The sequence below is a fragment of the Anabrus simplex genome, chromosome 11 (genome assembly GCF_040414725.1).
Source record: "Anabrus simplex isolate iqAnaSimp1 chromosome 11, ASM4041472v1, whole genome shotgun sequence".
NCBI lineage: Eukaryota > Metazoa > Arthropoda > Insecta > Orthoptera > Tettigoniidae > Anabrus > Anabrus simplex.
The window spans coordinates 111,493,111-111,508,219 of NC_090275.1; the positions used below are offsets into that span (position 1 = coordinate 111,493,111).

At 40.8% G+C, this 15,109-nt stretch overlaps 1 protein-coding gene across 5 annotated transcripts in view; it reads right to left on the reverse strand.

Annotated features, from left to right (window-relative positions):
• Positions 1-1,330: 1,330 nt before the first annotated feature.
• The window catches only part of LOC136883569 (zinc finger protein OZF), a 110,108-nt gene continuing 96,329 nt past the window's right edge, over positions 1,331-15,109 (reverse strand). For 4 of the 5 annotated variants that reach the window (XM_067155957.2, XM_067155958.2, XM_067155956.2 and 1 more), the window contains one exon: positions 1,331-2,295. In XM_067155957.2, the coding sequence (XP_067012058.2) occupies positions 1,584-2,295 (712 nt within the window). In that variant the 3' untranslated portion in view covers positions 1,331-1,583. The remainder of the gene's footprint in view (positions 2,296-15,109) is intronic. The other variant, XM_068229577.1, reaches the window with a different exon arrangement.

The following is a 15,109-nucleotide window of genomic DNA, read 5'->3' on the forward strand; positions in this document are numbered from 1 at the left end:
ACATAATTTTAACTCTTAATCGGGCGCGTAGCGGTCTAAACGACCGACCACTAAAAGTTTTGGTCAGGGAATCCGTCTGAAGGTCAGCTTTGCCCCCCTTCTCCAGACTATCCCCAAGGGATAATCTAGGTACCTGATAGGGTGACAACTCGTCAGACACCCTGTAGACAGAAAGGTAGATGTTCGAGTCAGTCTGCGGTCTTTTACACCGATGCGCCCGTTAGTGTAACTCATGTCTCGATCTTTGTGACCAGTACGCGCCAGGCTGTTTTACTAGATTCATTTAGTTTCGTGTGCATATACATCTCAATATGGATCCTACTGAAGAGGAAAGGACCTGATTATGGATAGAGTGTGTTGAAAAGGAAGAAAGTGAATAACTGCATTTGTGAAAGACAGAGACAAAGCAGTAGGATGCCTATTGGAAGAAGTTGATGAGGCAGCAGAAGATACTTCCAGACAGCAGCCACAAAGTGATGATGAAGGTGAAACTGACAATCTTCAGGTTACTGACTGTGATATAAATAGTGAGCTATCTGGTGATGATGGATGCGGTGCTGGTGTTTCTGAAGTGAATTTGATAGGCAAGGACGGTAAGACATAACAGCATGCCCACCCAACATTCGCAAGGACTGGTCGTGGACCAGGTCATAATATTGTAACATGCCTTATAGGGCCTAAAGGTTTAGCCAGGAATATTAAAACTCCAATTGGAACCTGGGAGCTATTTTTTCCAGATGATATTGTACAAAAGATTGTCGACTATACCAATATTTGGTTAAAATAATGACAATAATTCTTCAGGGTGTTCACATACAGAAAATAGTGCAAAATTGAACTTGAATATGAACTCAAATATACGTAAAATATTGTATAATTCTCTCATATACATGTTTTTTCACAAATGTGGTAGTTATGCTGTAAGATTAGAAGTTTTTATCATTTGAATTACAAGTATTTCTGAAGAAAAAAAAAAACGGTGTTTTAATTTATGATTACTCATGCCAGAAATATTACAGTGACAATGGATGAAGGGAAGGATATATATATATATCTAGTTCAAACAGCTTCCAGTTTACAAACCAGAAAAAATAAATAGAACGGAAAGTTATTTTTCAAAGCTTTCAAAATTAATTTGTAAATCAACTCAGTTTTCAACAAGTTTTTATTTTCCTAATGCGGTCATCAAGTACGTAAAAATGTTTTAAATATTATCTAAATAATAGTAAACTTACTTGCAACAGTATTAAAGTTCAACATTTTTATTAGATTACAAGGCCGTACAATAAATTATGAAAATAATCGCTGCGGTCTAAAAGACCACGCGCGCCCGATTGAGGGTTAAGGTTATAATATTTTGTAAGTAAGGCAGCATTTATCATTGGCTTGTTGAAAGCCGTGACTGCACTGGAGCCTGGTGTTTATTTGGGAGTATAAGGAAACATGTAGCCTTAGAACCACAACCACTTTTCACATCCTACTCTGTCCTGACCTATTCCTGGATTAATTGTGTATAAGGAAACATGTAGCCTTAGAACCACAACCACTTTTCACATCCTACTCTGTCCTGACCTATTCCTGGATTAATTGTGTCGTCTACGTAAATGTCTAAGAAGGCTGCTACGTCTAGTGAACTCCTCTTCACACTCTGGACATTTGTGCTCCTTGAGTCCAGAATGCGTGAGCAGATGTTGCTTCAATGTGTTTTTCTCTGCAAAACCTTTGGAGCAGATATCACAGCGATGGCTCTTGATTCCTGAGTGACGGAACAAATGTTTTTTGAGGGCATCACTCTCCAGAAAAGATTTTGAACATAAATTGCACCTATATTTCCTAACTCCGGAATGAGTTTTTAGGTGGGTGTTAAGAGTACTAACTTGGGCAAACATCTTGTTGCAATATTTACAATAATGTCGTCTCTCACCAGTATGTATAAGGATGTGGGTATCCAGGTGCGACTTGCGAGCGAATGCTTTATGACATAGCAGGCAATTGTATGGCCGCTCACCTGTATGTATTATATGATGCTTTGTCAAACCTCCTTTGTCGAAAAACATCCCATTGCATATATTACATTTAAACCGGCGTTCACCGCCATGTTTTAGAATGTGAGTGGTCAGTGTAGCTTTGCTAACAAAGTGTTTCGAACAAATGTCACACTGGAATTTCTTTACCCCTGAATGAGACCGCAGGTGCACGTTCAGGTGTCCACGACGAGTAAAGACCTTTGAGCAGATCTCGCACTTGAGATTTTTTCCATTTGAAGACGGTTTAGGATGAAGGAAAAGCCGAGCACTATGAAAAACAAGAAAACAGGTACTATTATAATAAGCAAGACGTTATTTGATGTGATGAGCTAACACAGCAGCTCAGGAAATTGTGTTTACATCTGTGTAATCTAGATTTCACTAAGTGTTACGGAGAATGTCCTGTATGACAGAATGGGCAAGGGCAGAAGTTTACCTTGGAAAATCAGTGAAACATTGTACAGCATGCTTGCCTATTAGAAGTACTCAGTAAATAAGTGAACATAATGAAGGAGGACCAAAGAGAATGACAAGAATGAAGTAGATCATACAGAATAAGACGACACTGTACTACAAATGCCAAAAATACTTGCCAATGTGTTCATCGGTTCAATAAGCCGACAGATAAAACAAGAGCAAACTGAATTAAGGACCTGGTAATTCCTAGCCTATGTTCCCAAGTCATCTATGTTGTTGATGATCACTGCTTTAATAGAAAATACAACTAAGCAAGGATTCCCTCTAAACATAACTTGGAAGGAAAAAGATCCAACCCTTTGAAAAATGAAGGTTATAATTTGCAGGTTTGAATTGTCTGGTTAGCAGTGATTAGAGATTGTCAGGAATGTGTTAAGGGGTTCATCACCGGAGTTGGTTTAGAACTACTTCTTGAGGCACAGATAATACACAGGATGGTCAAAATAAAATTGGCCCAGAAAGAGCAGGGCCTGGAAGACGGAAAATTGAATGTAATAATTCCTAGCCCTTACAAACCAAACAATGTCAGTGTCAGAACGGAAGAAGAGAAGGCTAGATATAGATATGGTGCAGATATGGAATATAGAGCATAAGGAATTGCTGCATCATTCTTTCTTTGATACTTCATGCAGTTAACAAACTAATATCAGAAATGTAAAGCCTCAGTGCAGTATGCAACTATCAACATCACACGGTGTATGCAGTTGGTAACAGGTAACGATATTCATGATGAATGATATGCAGTGGTTATCGAATGTACCAACTAACAGTGAAATGAATATTTCTAAATATGTTAATCATGTGGAAAGTGATCTTGGTCCTTCTACATCAAATCATGGACAATCTCACATGTTGGAATACAGCAGTGACTCAGAAACAGCACATCAAGGTGTAAACATATGTTATATGGTAGGTAAGTGAGGCAAAGGGTACTGCAGTGAAAGGTATCACATCATTAGGAAATACTAAACAACCTGGTAAGTACATTTTCCACATTTGAGCACGATATCTTGAATAATTTGTGTGTTACAGGTCAGTAGATTGATTGCAGCAGTGTAATCTTGTTCTTAGAGGCTTGAACTGTCCCATCAACAGAGCATAGTACTTCAGAGACTGTCACCAATGTGTTTAGAGGTTCATCAAAGGAATTATTCCAGAACTACCTCTTCCAGTACAGAAAATACACTGTACAGGGTGGGCAAAATAAAATTGTCACACAAAATATTGATAATACCAACACATATCGACCCTTGCTAATGAACAGGAGAACTGCGTATCACAGAAAAAGCTAGAAACCATGATTTCGATGCACCTATTGGTTGGTGCCACAGGTCTACATGTGAGCATCTTCCGTGTGCTCTGTCCCGAGTATGTTGCTGTGTCACTGCATGTGAGGGAGTGAGAGGAGCAGACATATTTAGTGACCAGTTGAATGCAACACAAAATGGTGCTCATAATAAAACAGTGCATGTTCGTTGATGTTATGCAAATCACGATTTTTGGAAAACCTGTGTCGAATCCTTTGTGCAAGAGGTTAAGAGGAAGTGTTTTGACAAAACCTCCAAGTCTGCAATGCAAAAACTCAGTGGCAAAATGATGTGAAATGGGCTCTTTAGTGAATGAAAACTATAACTATCTGATCAAATACCAGAAAACACTGTTTGAATGAAGGAAATTCTGGAATGAATTTTGACGAAATCTCAACGCCGTTCATCCTAATGTGGGACTTAAGAGATCATCACGTCGAAACACTATCAAAAAAGGACCTGCATCTATACCCTTAAAAATGTACACTTCTACATCCGTTAAAGCATCCAGACATGTTCAGTTCTGCCAGTGGTTTCTGAGTGAAATGGAGTCAGGAGTTTTGGATCAACAGTTTTTCATTTCTTTAGATGAAGTGATTCACATCTACTGTGATATTCATTAAGAAGGGTCAATCCTGCATTAGTCCTTTTGGAAATATTTTCTGGCCAGTTTCATTCTGACCACCTGGTATTTACATTGGGCACAATTTAATACATGGGAAAGACAGTTGCATCAGTAAAGGTGTAGCAACATTCAATGGCAACACAGAAACTGCTCAGTCTTGACAGAGATAATGTTCAACAATGATTCCAATAAAGAACTTTTGCCCTCACTTTTCTAATATGAATGTGAAGATAATGTGGACATTTTGCCTCTTTTGTAGAATTTTTCATTGCTCTTCCTTAGTTTACAAATGACTATATGGTAGGTCTATTGTCTAAGCAGAGCTCACATTCTTTGTCATTAGATATAACATACGGTCATTGATGTTTCTTCTATCTCAATAAATTTAAAATGTGTAGCAAGAGGCAAGGAGAAATGCTACTAAGAAAAATACCTGAACATAGTCTATGTATGGCCCAGATCCAGACTGCAGTGTCTCTCCTGGTATGGGTTAGATTAAGTTTGTTACTGTAATTTCTCTGTGTCAGTCTCATCCTGACTGAGGTATGAGGAATGCGAGCAATGTCATTCCTTAGGCAGCCAGTACATTAAGAATTGTGTAAAAATAATGTTCATAAGGTTAGTTGATGTATGTATTTTAGTGCACTTGGCAGACTGATATGCAATAGCAACTTCTGGCTCAGTGAGGAAAGAAACAGCAAACAAACTCATGCCTCATTTCCCTAGAGTACCTCTTCAGTGACACTTAGACTAATTACAACAGCTGAAGGTTCCATCCAGGACTCAAAATAATTCAGCAACACTTGGGCTACTTAGAACAGCTGAAGGTTCCATCCAGGACTAAAAATAATTCATGTACAAAAAGCACACTAAATGGCAAAATCTTCACAGTTACAATAGAAATTTGCAGTACTTTTTGCATAGTTACCAATAAGCTGCAACATCAAAACATCCTTTTCTAACTTAAGATTATTCTTTGACGTATTGTCGTTGCCGGAAAAGAACCTCCTATGTGATAATATTTTTGGAGATATACTGACCTGCAGCACATACAGTATGAAGAGGAAAATGCCTTGAAAATATTCAAACAATATTGCATCTTAGATGACAGAACCTTACCAGCCAAAGTTCTAAGCTGAAATACACATAGGAGATAGGAGGTTTTATCCTGGCAGCGACAATATATTAATCTCATTACAGTGAAAATCAAGAGTTTAATAAGGGTCCACGGAGGACTCCTGTAAACTCCCAATTTTCAGTGTAATGAGATTAATAGTAAAAGTCCATACAGACCAAAAGAGACCATATCAACTGTCAAATTAGTATATTTTACATATATTTCATCGTTTTGTTTTCTTCCTTGTAGTAATTATATCTTGGATAAAAAGAAATTCCAACTCCAAGAAGACATTAGTTAAGAGGAATAAAAATTAAGCTAAGCAACTTTCTAAGTAATTTGATTAAGGTTTCCACCTCAGGTTCAAGTATGTGTAAGAAGACATGTGACACGTTAATAACTGCTTTAATCACCACTGTGTTGAAGGCAAGCATGCATTGTGTCATTCAGGTTTTGTATGTCATTTTGTAGGATGGAGCCCCATGCCTGCTTTACTTAATCAGTCAAATCAGTTACTGCATGATAGTGGATTCGTCATCCCTTAATGTCCCATAAGTGCTCAAAGGGCAAAAGGTCTAGTTATCTCACAGGCCAAGGCAACTGGTTGACAATCTGTAGAGCACATTGGGTGACAGCAATGGTTGAAAACTGAGAGTGAATGGTAGCACAACAGGTACAACCACCAGTTTGACGTACAAATCTGCTGTGAAAGTTCTTGGGATAATGACGATAGTGCTCCTGCTGTCAAAAGAAATTGCTCCCCAGACTATAACACCTGGTGTAGACAGTGTGTCGATGCCACAGACAGCTTGTTCCCCAGTGCTCACCTGGCCTCCTCCTCAAAAGTTTACAGCCATCACTGGCAGGAAGACAGAAATGGCTTTCATCTGAGAACAGAACAGTTCTTCACTCTGCCCTCCATTGAGTTCTACCATGACACCACTGAAGTCGTAGATGGCAGTGATTCAGATTTATTGAGATGAATGCTACATGACGTCTTGTTCGGAGCTCTCCCTCAAGTAATCGATTTGTTACAGTTTGCTGTGTCACTCTGGTGCCAACTGAAGGACTAATGGCTGCTGGAGATGCAGTACGATCCATCAGTCATACGGCGAATACTGTGGCCGTTGCTCTTCCATGTGGCCCATACGTGGCATGACTCAGGTCCTCTTGAGACAGTGCCTTCCCATAAATACTGTTGCAAACATCAATGCACTGTGGATACATCCCTGCCAAGTCCTCCTGCATTATCGCAGAAAAACATCCATCTTTTTGTACCTCTATTATACGGCCCAGTTCAAACTTGGTAAGCTGCTTTACTGCCTTCTTCCCCTCCTTAAGAGCACACATGAATCACATCTAGCCCACAGCATCAGCACCAGACAATGACTAACATACATAAAGTGTACAACGTTACTAGCACCAGTCTTCTTTGATTAGTGTGCAAATTTGATTAGGCGCCATCTTTCATATGTCCAAACGTGCCTCCTGATTTTTGTTTATCCAGCACAACTCCATCTTTGTGTAGAACAATCATAACACATTGCAGTTGTTATTATTATTATTATTATTATTATTATTATTATTATTATTATTATTATTATTATTATTATTATGATGCTGATGATGCTTGTTGTTTTAAGGGGCCTAACATCGAAGGTCATTGGCCCCTATTATTATTATTATTATTATTATTATTATTATTATTATTATTATTGGCAATCGTCCTCTATTAATACTCTTGAGAGGGAAAATGGAAGTGGTCCGACACTTTGAAAAATGAAGGGTTTGTGAAAAGAAAGGGAAGGGCGTGAAGATGCAAGACTCTCTAAGTCTTGTAAACCTAAAACTAATGAACAGAAGAGAATAAGAGTTAACCAAGGGAGGTCAAATTGGAGAGACAAAAGTGAGGAGTTTGACTGAACAAGCAATTCCAGACTCAACCAGGGAAACTGCAGTCATCAATCCATGCTCCAAAGTTGAGAGCCTATGATCCCCTTTTCAGTTGCCTTTCATGAAAGGCACAAGATACCTTGAATATTTATTTTCAAAATCTTCCTTCACTTGGAGGCTGCCTAGGACGAAGAATATACTAAAAAAATTAATTAAAAAGAGTAAAGTATAAGCCCATGATCTCAATATGATGATGATGATTGTTGTTTAAGGAGGCCTAACAGCTAGGTCATCGGCACCATGATCTCAGTATGGCAAAAAGAAGTGGTGTCAGAGTGTCAGAAGAGAACCCCGAGCACTTTCAGCTCCAGTCGATGAACTCCTTGGTACTGATATTGAAGGTCTTCATCAGCTCTATCGTCTTCTAAGGGACTGTCCTTCTTGCACCGATCATGAGATCCCTCAATCGTACGTTGTCCAGACCATATTCATTCATATAATATGGCACTGTACACAGGTAGACTTCTTTTCTCTGCCTACTATGTCTGGTTGGTCAGAGTATGTTTCAAATCTTACTGTGGAAATATATATCCTTTTTTCCATTTAATGGTGATTATGTCTATCTTTCTCTTTCCTGCCATTTACTCCGATGCCATGGACTTCCTCATGCACTTAAATTCCCTTTTCATGGAGAAGCTGTGCTTGGGACAAACAGATGTACTCTGATGGCACAACGGTACATCATGGATATCCTACATCCTCATGTGTGATCCCTCATGCAACAGTATTGCGGTGCCATTTTTCAATAGGACAATGCTCGTCCATACACAGCACATCTCTATGAACTGTCTGCATGACGTTGAGATATTCCCGTGGCCAACAAGATCCCTATATCTGTCCCTGATAGAACCCGTATGGGACCAGCTTGGATGAAAACTCCGTCTCAGTGTCAGTATTCAAGATATCAAGGACCAGTTACAACAGTTATGGGCCAGCTTGCCTTTGGAGAGGATACAACGGCTTCATGACACCCTTCCCAACCTAATCAGTGCATGCATCCACAAAATGGTTTTGGGAGACACCGAGGTGCCAGAATGTTGTTCCGTAGGACTTATATTATGTACCTGTAAATCTACTGACATGAGGTTGACATATTTGAACACCTTCAAATACTACCTGACTGAGCCAGGATCAAACCTGCCAAGTTGGGATCAGAAGGTCTGAGCCACTCAGCCTGGCATTATGAGATATCATTTGGTTGATGGTGCAATGAGCTGCAATAGGTTTCTTGAAATATGATTTCTATATTTTGCTAATAAAACTGACATTGATATGCATGACAAACTTTGCAAACAGAGGCCTCTTATAACAAAAATCGAAAACAACTTCATGAAGCAATTTGCTTGCAAGATAAACTTCAATGAATCAATGATCGATCATATATTACGATGCAACCCTTGCAAAGAATTCATCACGGGCAAACTGATCAAATTTGGTCATAAAACATGGTTTCTTAACACACAGGGGTGTTATGTAATCAATTTTAATGTGTGTTGAGGTAGAAACCCTAATTTTCAAGACGATTACAACATGAAATTCGGAAAGGAAGGTCCTCAACTAATTTATTTCTTAAATGAACTTCCTTGTGAAATAAAAAGTTTTCCATTTGATATCATTTTTAATAGTTTGTTTACTGAAATGAATTTGCTCTCTTACTTGAAGTCATGTAGTTATTCCATGGCAGGAAGTACTAGAGAGAACGGATCCCCAAAGAATGTAAAATTATTCCTCCTAAAGATATATAGCGAAAAGAGGGATACATTTGATTACATAAGAAGTAATGACGACATCACCTTCGCTCGCTGGCATGATAATAGTGCAGTAACTCTATGCTCTACTACGTATACTGTTTTCCCCATCGATCAAGTCAAGAGGTACTCTTGCACTGACGAGTGTAATCATGGTTTAGCGTCCTTTCCTGCTTGGAATTTCCTACAAATTCATGCGAGAATATACCTCATGGATGAAAATGTCAATATGCAATGTGTGGGAATAAGAAGCAAGAAATACTGGTGGGCAAAATTCTCCTGGCTTTTTGATGTATCTCTTCAGAATGCATGGTACCTTAACACTATGCCATGAACGAGGACAACTAAGCTGGAATTTAAGAGAGAAGTGACACAGTACTGTGTGAAATCTTTCAGTGTTGAGACAAAGGGAGCCTGTTGGCCATCAGCAGGGCATGCAGGGAAAGAGCATGCGAATGAAGGCTTGAGATATCATGGATAGAATCATCTTGTCACTGAGATTCAAACAAAGAAGCAAAGGAAATGTGCCAGTGAAATGTGCAAAAGGAGTGTTCGCATTGCACGTTCAGAATGTGACGTGGGAGTCTGTGTACCGTGCTTTGCACCGTACCATATTAAAATAACATGTGCAAGCTGATGTGTGACATTTGATGAAGTAAATTAGAACAAACTAGGATACACACAGACAGTGCAATTCCTACTTCTCTTGGTAGTCCCTTAGTTCCATCTCTTGCTAAAAGGTCAGGGCTGAGGTGAAATGTGGCATGTTTTATGGCCAGATGATCTTCCTGTTGCCAATCTCGGTTGATGAGCTCATGATGGTGAATGAAATCATGTGAGGAGTTGGAAGGAATCGGCTGTGGCCTACGAATAGGAACTGTCCCAGCATTTGTCTGGAAGTGAAAATCGGAAACCACTGAAAGCCATCCTCAGAACATCCAACAGTGGAATTTGAACCAACATGTCTCCTGAATGCAGAGCTTACCTCTTAGCTTTACATATGAAGTGTGTTCAAAAGGAAACTTTCAAATAGCATACCACCTGGCACAGGGAGCACGTTGCGGCTACTGAACGCATGTAGAGGCAGGTTTAGACAACGCAGACATTTACTGCTTTTCGCTTCACCGTTAGTTGAAGAGCTACAGCTGCTGAAGTGAGCAGGTGCACAAGCTGTTCGTCAAATTAGTTCCCAAGTGACAAAGAACGAGCTTGTGTGTGAAATTTTGTTACAAACTTGGCAGAACTTTCACAGAAACATTTCAATTGCTTAGCCAAGCATACGGGGAGGACCATATGAGTTGCGCGCAGCACTACAAGTAGTTTAAGTGTTTTGAACAAGGCAGAATGTCGGTTGATGACAATTCCAAACCTTACACATCAACAGATGATGAGTATGTTGAGAGAGTCTGTTTTGTGATTAGTGTAAATTCTCGTTTAACTCTTCAAGGAGGGGCTGACGAAGTGGGCATCGATATAGGATCATGCCATAAATCTTGAGTGACAAACTTGAGATGTGTCATGTCAGTGCAAAATTTGTACCGCGCCAGCTCACAAGTTGCTCCATTTCCGCAGCTGTCCAGCAAACTTCACACTGCTGTTGTGCTGCATCCACTTTATTCTCCAGACTTAACCCCAGCAGACTTTTCCTGTTCTCCAAACTTAAAACCACATTGAAAAGATGTTGTTTCCAAACCATAGAAGAGATTCAGGACAATGCAACAAGAGACATGAGCACCATTCTAGAAAGTACATTCCATGAGGCCTCCCAAAAATGGAAGAAATTACGAGAATGGTATAATGTCAGTAACGTGGACTACTCTGGTAGGGACAGTGATTAAAATTCTGTACAACAAGCGATAATGTTGTTATAACAAAATTTCATTTTCTTTTTGAAAACCCCTCGTATACGTAACTGTGTGTATTTCCAAAACTAGAACGGTCAGTTCTATAAAACATCATTTGAGTGGTTTGTTGCCTTTTGATAATATAATTGATTAACAAAAAACATAAATATCCTAAAATAATAATTCACCCGTTCAAGAGTTAATTTCTCTTGTCTCAAAGAAGTATTTCACTTAAACATAATTGTTTTACTTATTTATTTAATAATTTTTTCCAGGTACATATTATTATTCCCATTTTGAACTTGATTTGGGCAACTAGTTGTCATTCATGATTTTCTTATCATTCATGTTAGAGATTACATTGCCTGACAGAAAAAGTTAAACACCCAGGAGTGGTTGAAAGTGAATGAACTACATATGCTAAAAGACCATGTGCCTTTATCGAACTGATTACAACATGGGATGAAAGAGACAAGGCCGTTGGCAGTAACAGATGGAATGTTGGCACCAGGTCAGTAGGTTTTTGCATCCCCTCCTGGCCGCAATGCGACCTTATGCAATTCAGAATGGTGTCAAACAGCTTTTGGATCCTCTCGTGAGGCAAGTTCGTCCACAGTTGTTGCAGCTGTCCCTCCAGAACTTGAAGGTTTGTACTGGGATGGAGTCCCCTTCCACTGTCATCCCACGTGTTCAATGATGGAGAAGTCCGGGGTTCTTGCTGGCCAGAGGAGCACCTCAACATGCTCTAGGCAGTCCATAGACATACATGCTGTATCTTGTTGGAACACTGTCCCAGTGTGCTGTGCCATACGGGTTAGGGTGTGCAGACGCAGAATGTCTGTGATGTATCGTGCCATCAAAGTCTGCCGAAGTACTATTAAAGGTGACCTGAACGCACATCCCATGGCTCCCCACACCATGATGCCAGGGATTATGCCTATGTGTCTTTCCACAAGATGGGCAGGATCTACCAACTGCCCTCAATGCTGCAAAAGAAACCCAGCACACGATAGTCATTGGAGGTTATGGAGAAGCGGGACTCATCACTGAAAATCCGGCAATGCCAGACATCTTCTGTCCTTGCCTCCTGGGCAAGGCACCATTCCAAATGCAGGCGTTGGTGTTCTGGTGTCACTGGCAACCGACACATGGGGCAGTAAGACCACAATCCTGCAGATGTTAGTTGTTGAGACACTGTACGGGAACTCACAGGATAATACCAATATAAATGGTCCGTTATTGGACATTATAAATTTTCCAGCTAGCTCATTCTTGGTTGCCAGCGTTTCGCCCTCGTGTGCTAGGGTGGGCTCATCAGTTGGTACCTAGCACACCTACCAATACGCTGGCTAGTGCATACCGTGGAGGCCACTGCGTAGGCTAACTGGAGCCACCGGCAGTGCCAATGCACTAAGAGACTTTGTCTCATCACTAAAAATTGATGCCTGCTTGGCCATCAGATGATATAGATGTTGATTCCCATAGGGAATCTGAAATATTTGTCCTGAATGAGCAAATTTATAATACCAATATAAATGGTCCGTTATTGGACATTATAAATTTTCCAGCTAGCTCATTCTTGGTTGCCAGCGTTTCGCCCTCGTGTGCTAGGGTGGGCTCATCAGTTGGTACCTAGCACACCTACCAATACGCTGGCTAGTGCATACCGTGGAGGCCACTGCGTAGGCTAACTGGAGCCACCGGCAGTGCCAATGCACTAAGAGACTTTGTCTCATCACTAAAAATTGATGCCTGCTTGGCCATCAGATGATATAGATGTTGATTCCCATAGGGAATCTGAAATATTTGTCCTGAATGAGCAAATTTATAATACCAATATAAATGGTCCGTTATTGGACATTATAAATTTTCCAGCTAGCTCATTCTTGGTTGCCAGCGTTTCGCCCTCGTGTGCTAGGGTGGGCTCATCAGTTGGTACCTAGCACACCTACCAATACGCTGGCTAGTGCATACCGTGGAGGCCACTGCGTAGGCTAACTGGAGCCACCGGCAGTGCCAATGCACTAAGAGACTTTGTCTCATCACTAAAAATTGATGCCTGCTTGGCCATCAGATGATATAGATGTTGATTCCCATAGGGAATCTGAAATATTTGTCCTGAATGAGCAAATTTATAATACCAATATAAATGGTCCGTTATTGGACATTATAAATTTTCCAGCTAGCTCATTCTTGGTTGCCAGCGTTTCGCCCTCGTGTGCTAGGGTGGGCTCATCAGTTGGTACCTAGCACACCTACCAATACGCTGGCTAGTGCATACCGTGGAGGCCACTGCGTAGGCTAACTGGAGCCACCGGCAGTGCCAATGCACTAAGAGACTTTGTCTCATCACTAAAAATTGATGCCTGCTTGACCATCAGATGATATAGGTGTGCTAGGTACCAACTGATGAGCCCACCCTAGCACACGAGGGCGAAACGCTGGCAACCAAGAATGAGCTAGCTGGAAAATTTATAATGTCCAATAACGGACCATTTATATTGGTATTATAAATTTGCTCATTCAGGACAAATATTTCAGATTCCCTATGGGAATCAACATCTATATCATCTGATGGCCAAGCAGGCATCAATTTTTAGTGATGAGACAAAGTCTCTTAGTGCATTGGCACTGCCGGTGGCTCCAGTTAGCCTACGCAGTGGCCTCCACGGTATGCACTAGCCAGCGTATTGGTAGGTGTGCTAGGTACCAACTGATGAGCCCACCCTAGCACACGAGGGCGAAACGCTGGCAACCAAGAATGAGCTAGCTGGAAAATTTATAATGTCCAATAACGGACCATTTATATTGGTATTATAAATTTGCTCATTCAGGACAAATATTTCAGATTCCCTATGGGAATCAACATCTATATCATCTGATGGCCAAGCAGGCATCAATTTTTAGTGATGAGACAAAGTCTCTTAGTGCATTGGCACTGCCGGTGGCTCCAGTTAGCCTACGCAGTGGCCTCCACGGTATGCACTAGCCAGCGTATTGGTAGGTGTGCTAGGTACCAACTGATGAGCCCACCCTAGCACACGAGGGCGAAACGCTGGCAACCAAGAATGAGCTAGCTGGAAAATTTATAATGTCCAATAACGGACAATTTATATTGGTATTATAAATTTGCTCATTCAGGACAAATATTTCAGATTCCCTATGGGAATCAACATCTATATCATCTGATGGCCAAGCAGGCATCAATTTTTAGTGATGAGACAAAGTCTCTTAGTGCATTGGCACTGCCGGTGGCTCCAGTTAGCCTACGCAGTGGCCTCCACGGTATGCACTAGCCAGCGTATTGGTAGGTGTGCTAGGTACCAACTGATGAGCCCACCCTAGCACACGAGGGCGAAACGCTGGCAACCAAGAATGAGCTAGCTGGAAAATTTATAATGTCCAATAACGGACCATTTATATTGGTATTATAAATTTGCTCATTCAGGACAAATATTTCAGATTCCCTATGGGAATCAACATCTATATCATCTGATGGCCAAGCAGGCATCAATTTTTAGTGATGAGACAAAGTCTCTTAGTGCATTGGCACTGCCGGTGGCTCCAGTTAGCCTACGCAGTGGCCTCCACGGTATGCACTAGCCAGCGTATTGGTAGGTGTGCTAGGTACCAACTGATGAGCCCACCCTAGCACACGAGGGCGAAACGCTGGCAACCAAGAATGAGCTAGCTGGAAAATTTATAATGTCCAATAACGGACCATTTATATTGGTATTATAAATTTGCTCATTCAGGACAAATATTTCAGATTCCCTATGGGAATCAACATCTATATCATCTGATGGCCAAGCAGGCATCAATTTTTAGTGATGAGACAAAGTCTCTTAGTGCATTGGCACTGCCGGTGGCTCCAGTTAGCCTACGCAGTGGCCTCCACGGTATGCACTAGCCAGCGTATTGGTAGGTGTGCTAGGTACCAACTGATGAGCCCACCCTAGCACACGAGGGCGAAACGCTGGCAACCAAGAATGAGCTAGCTGGAAAATGTAT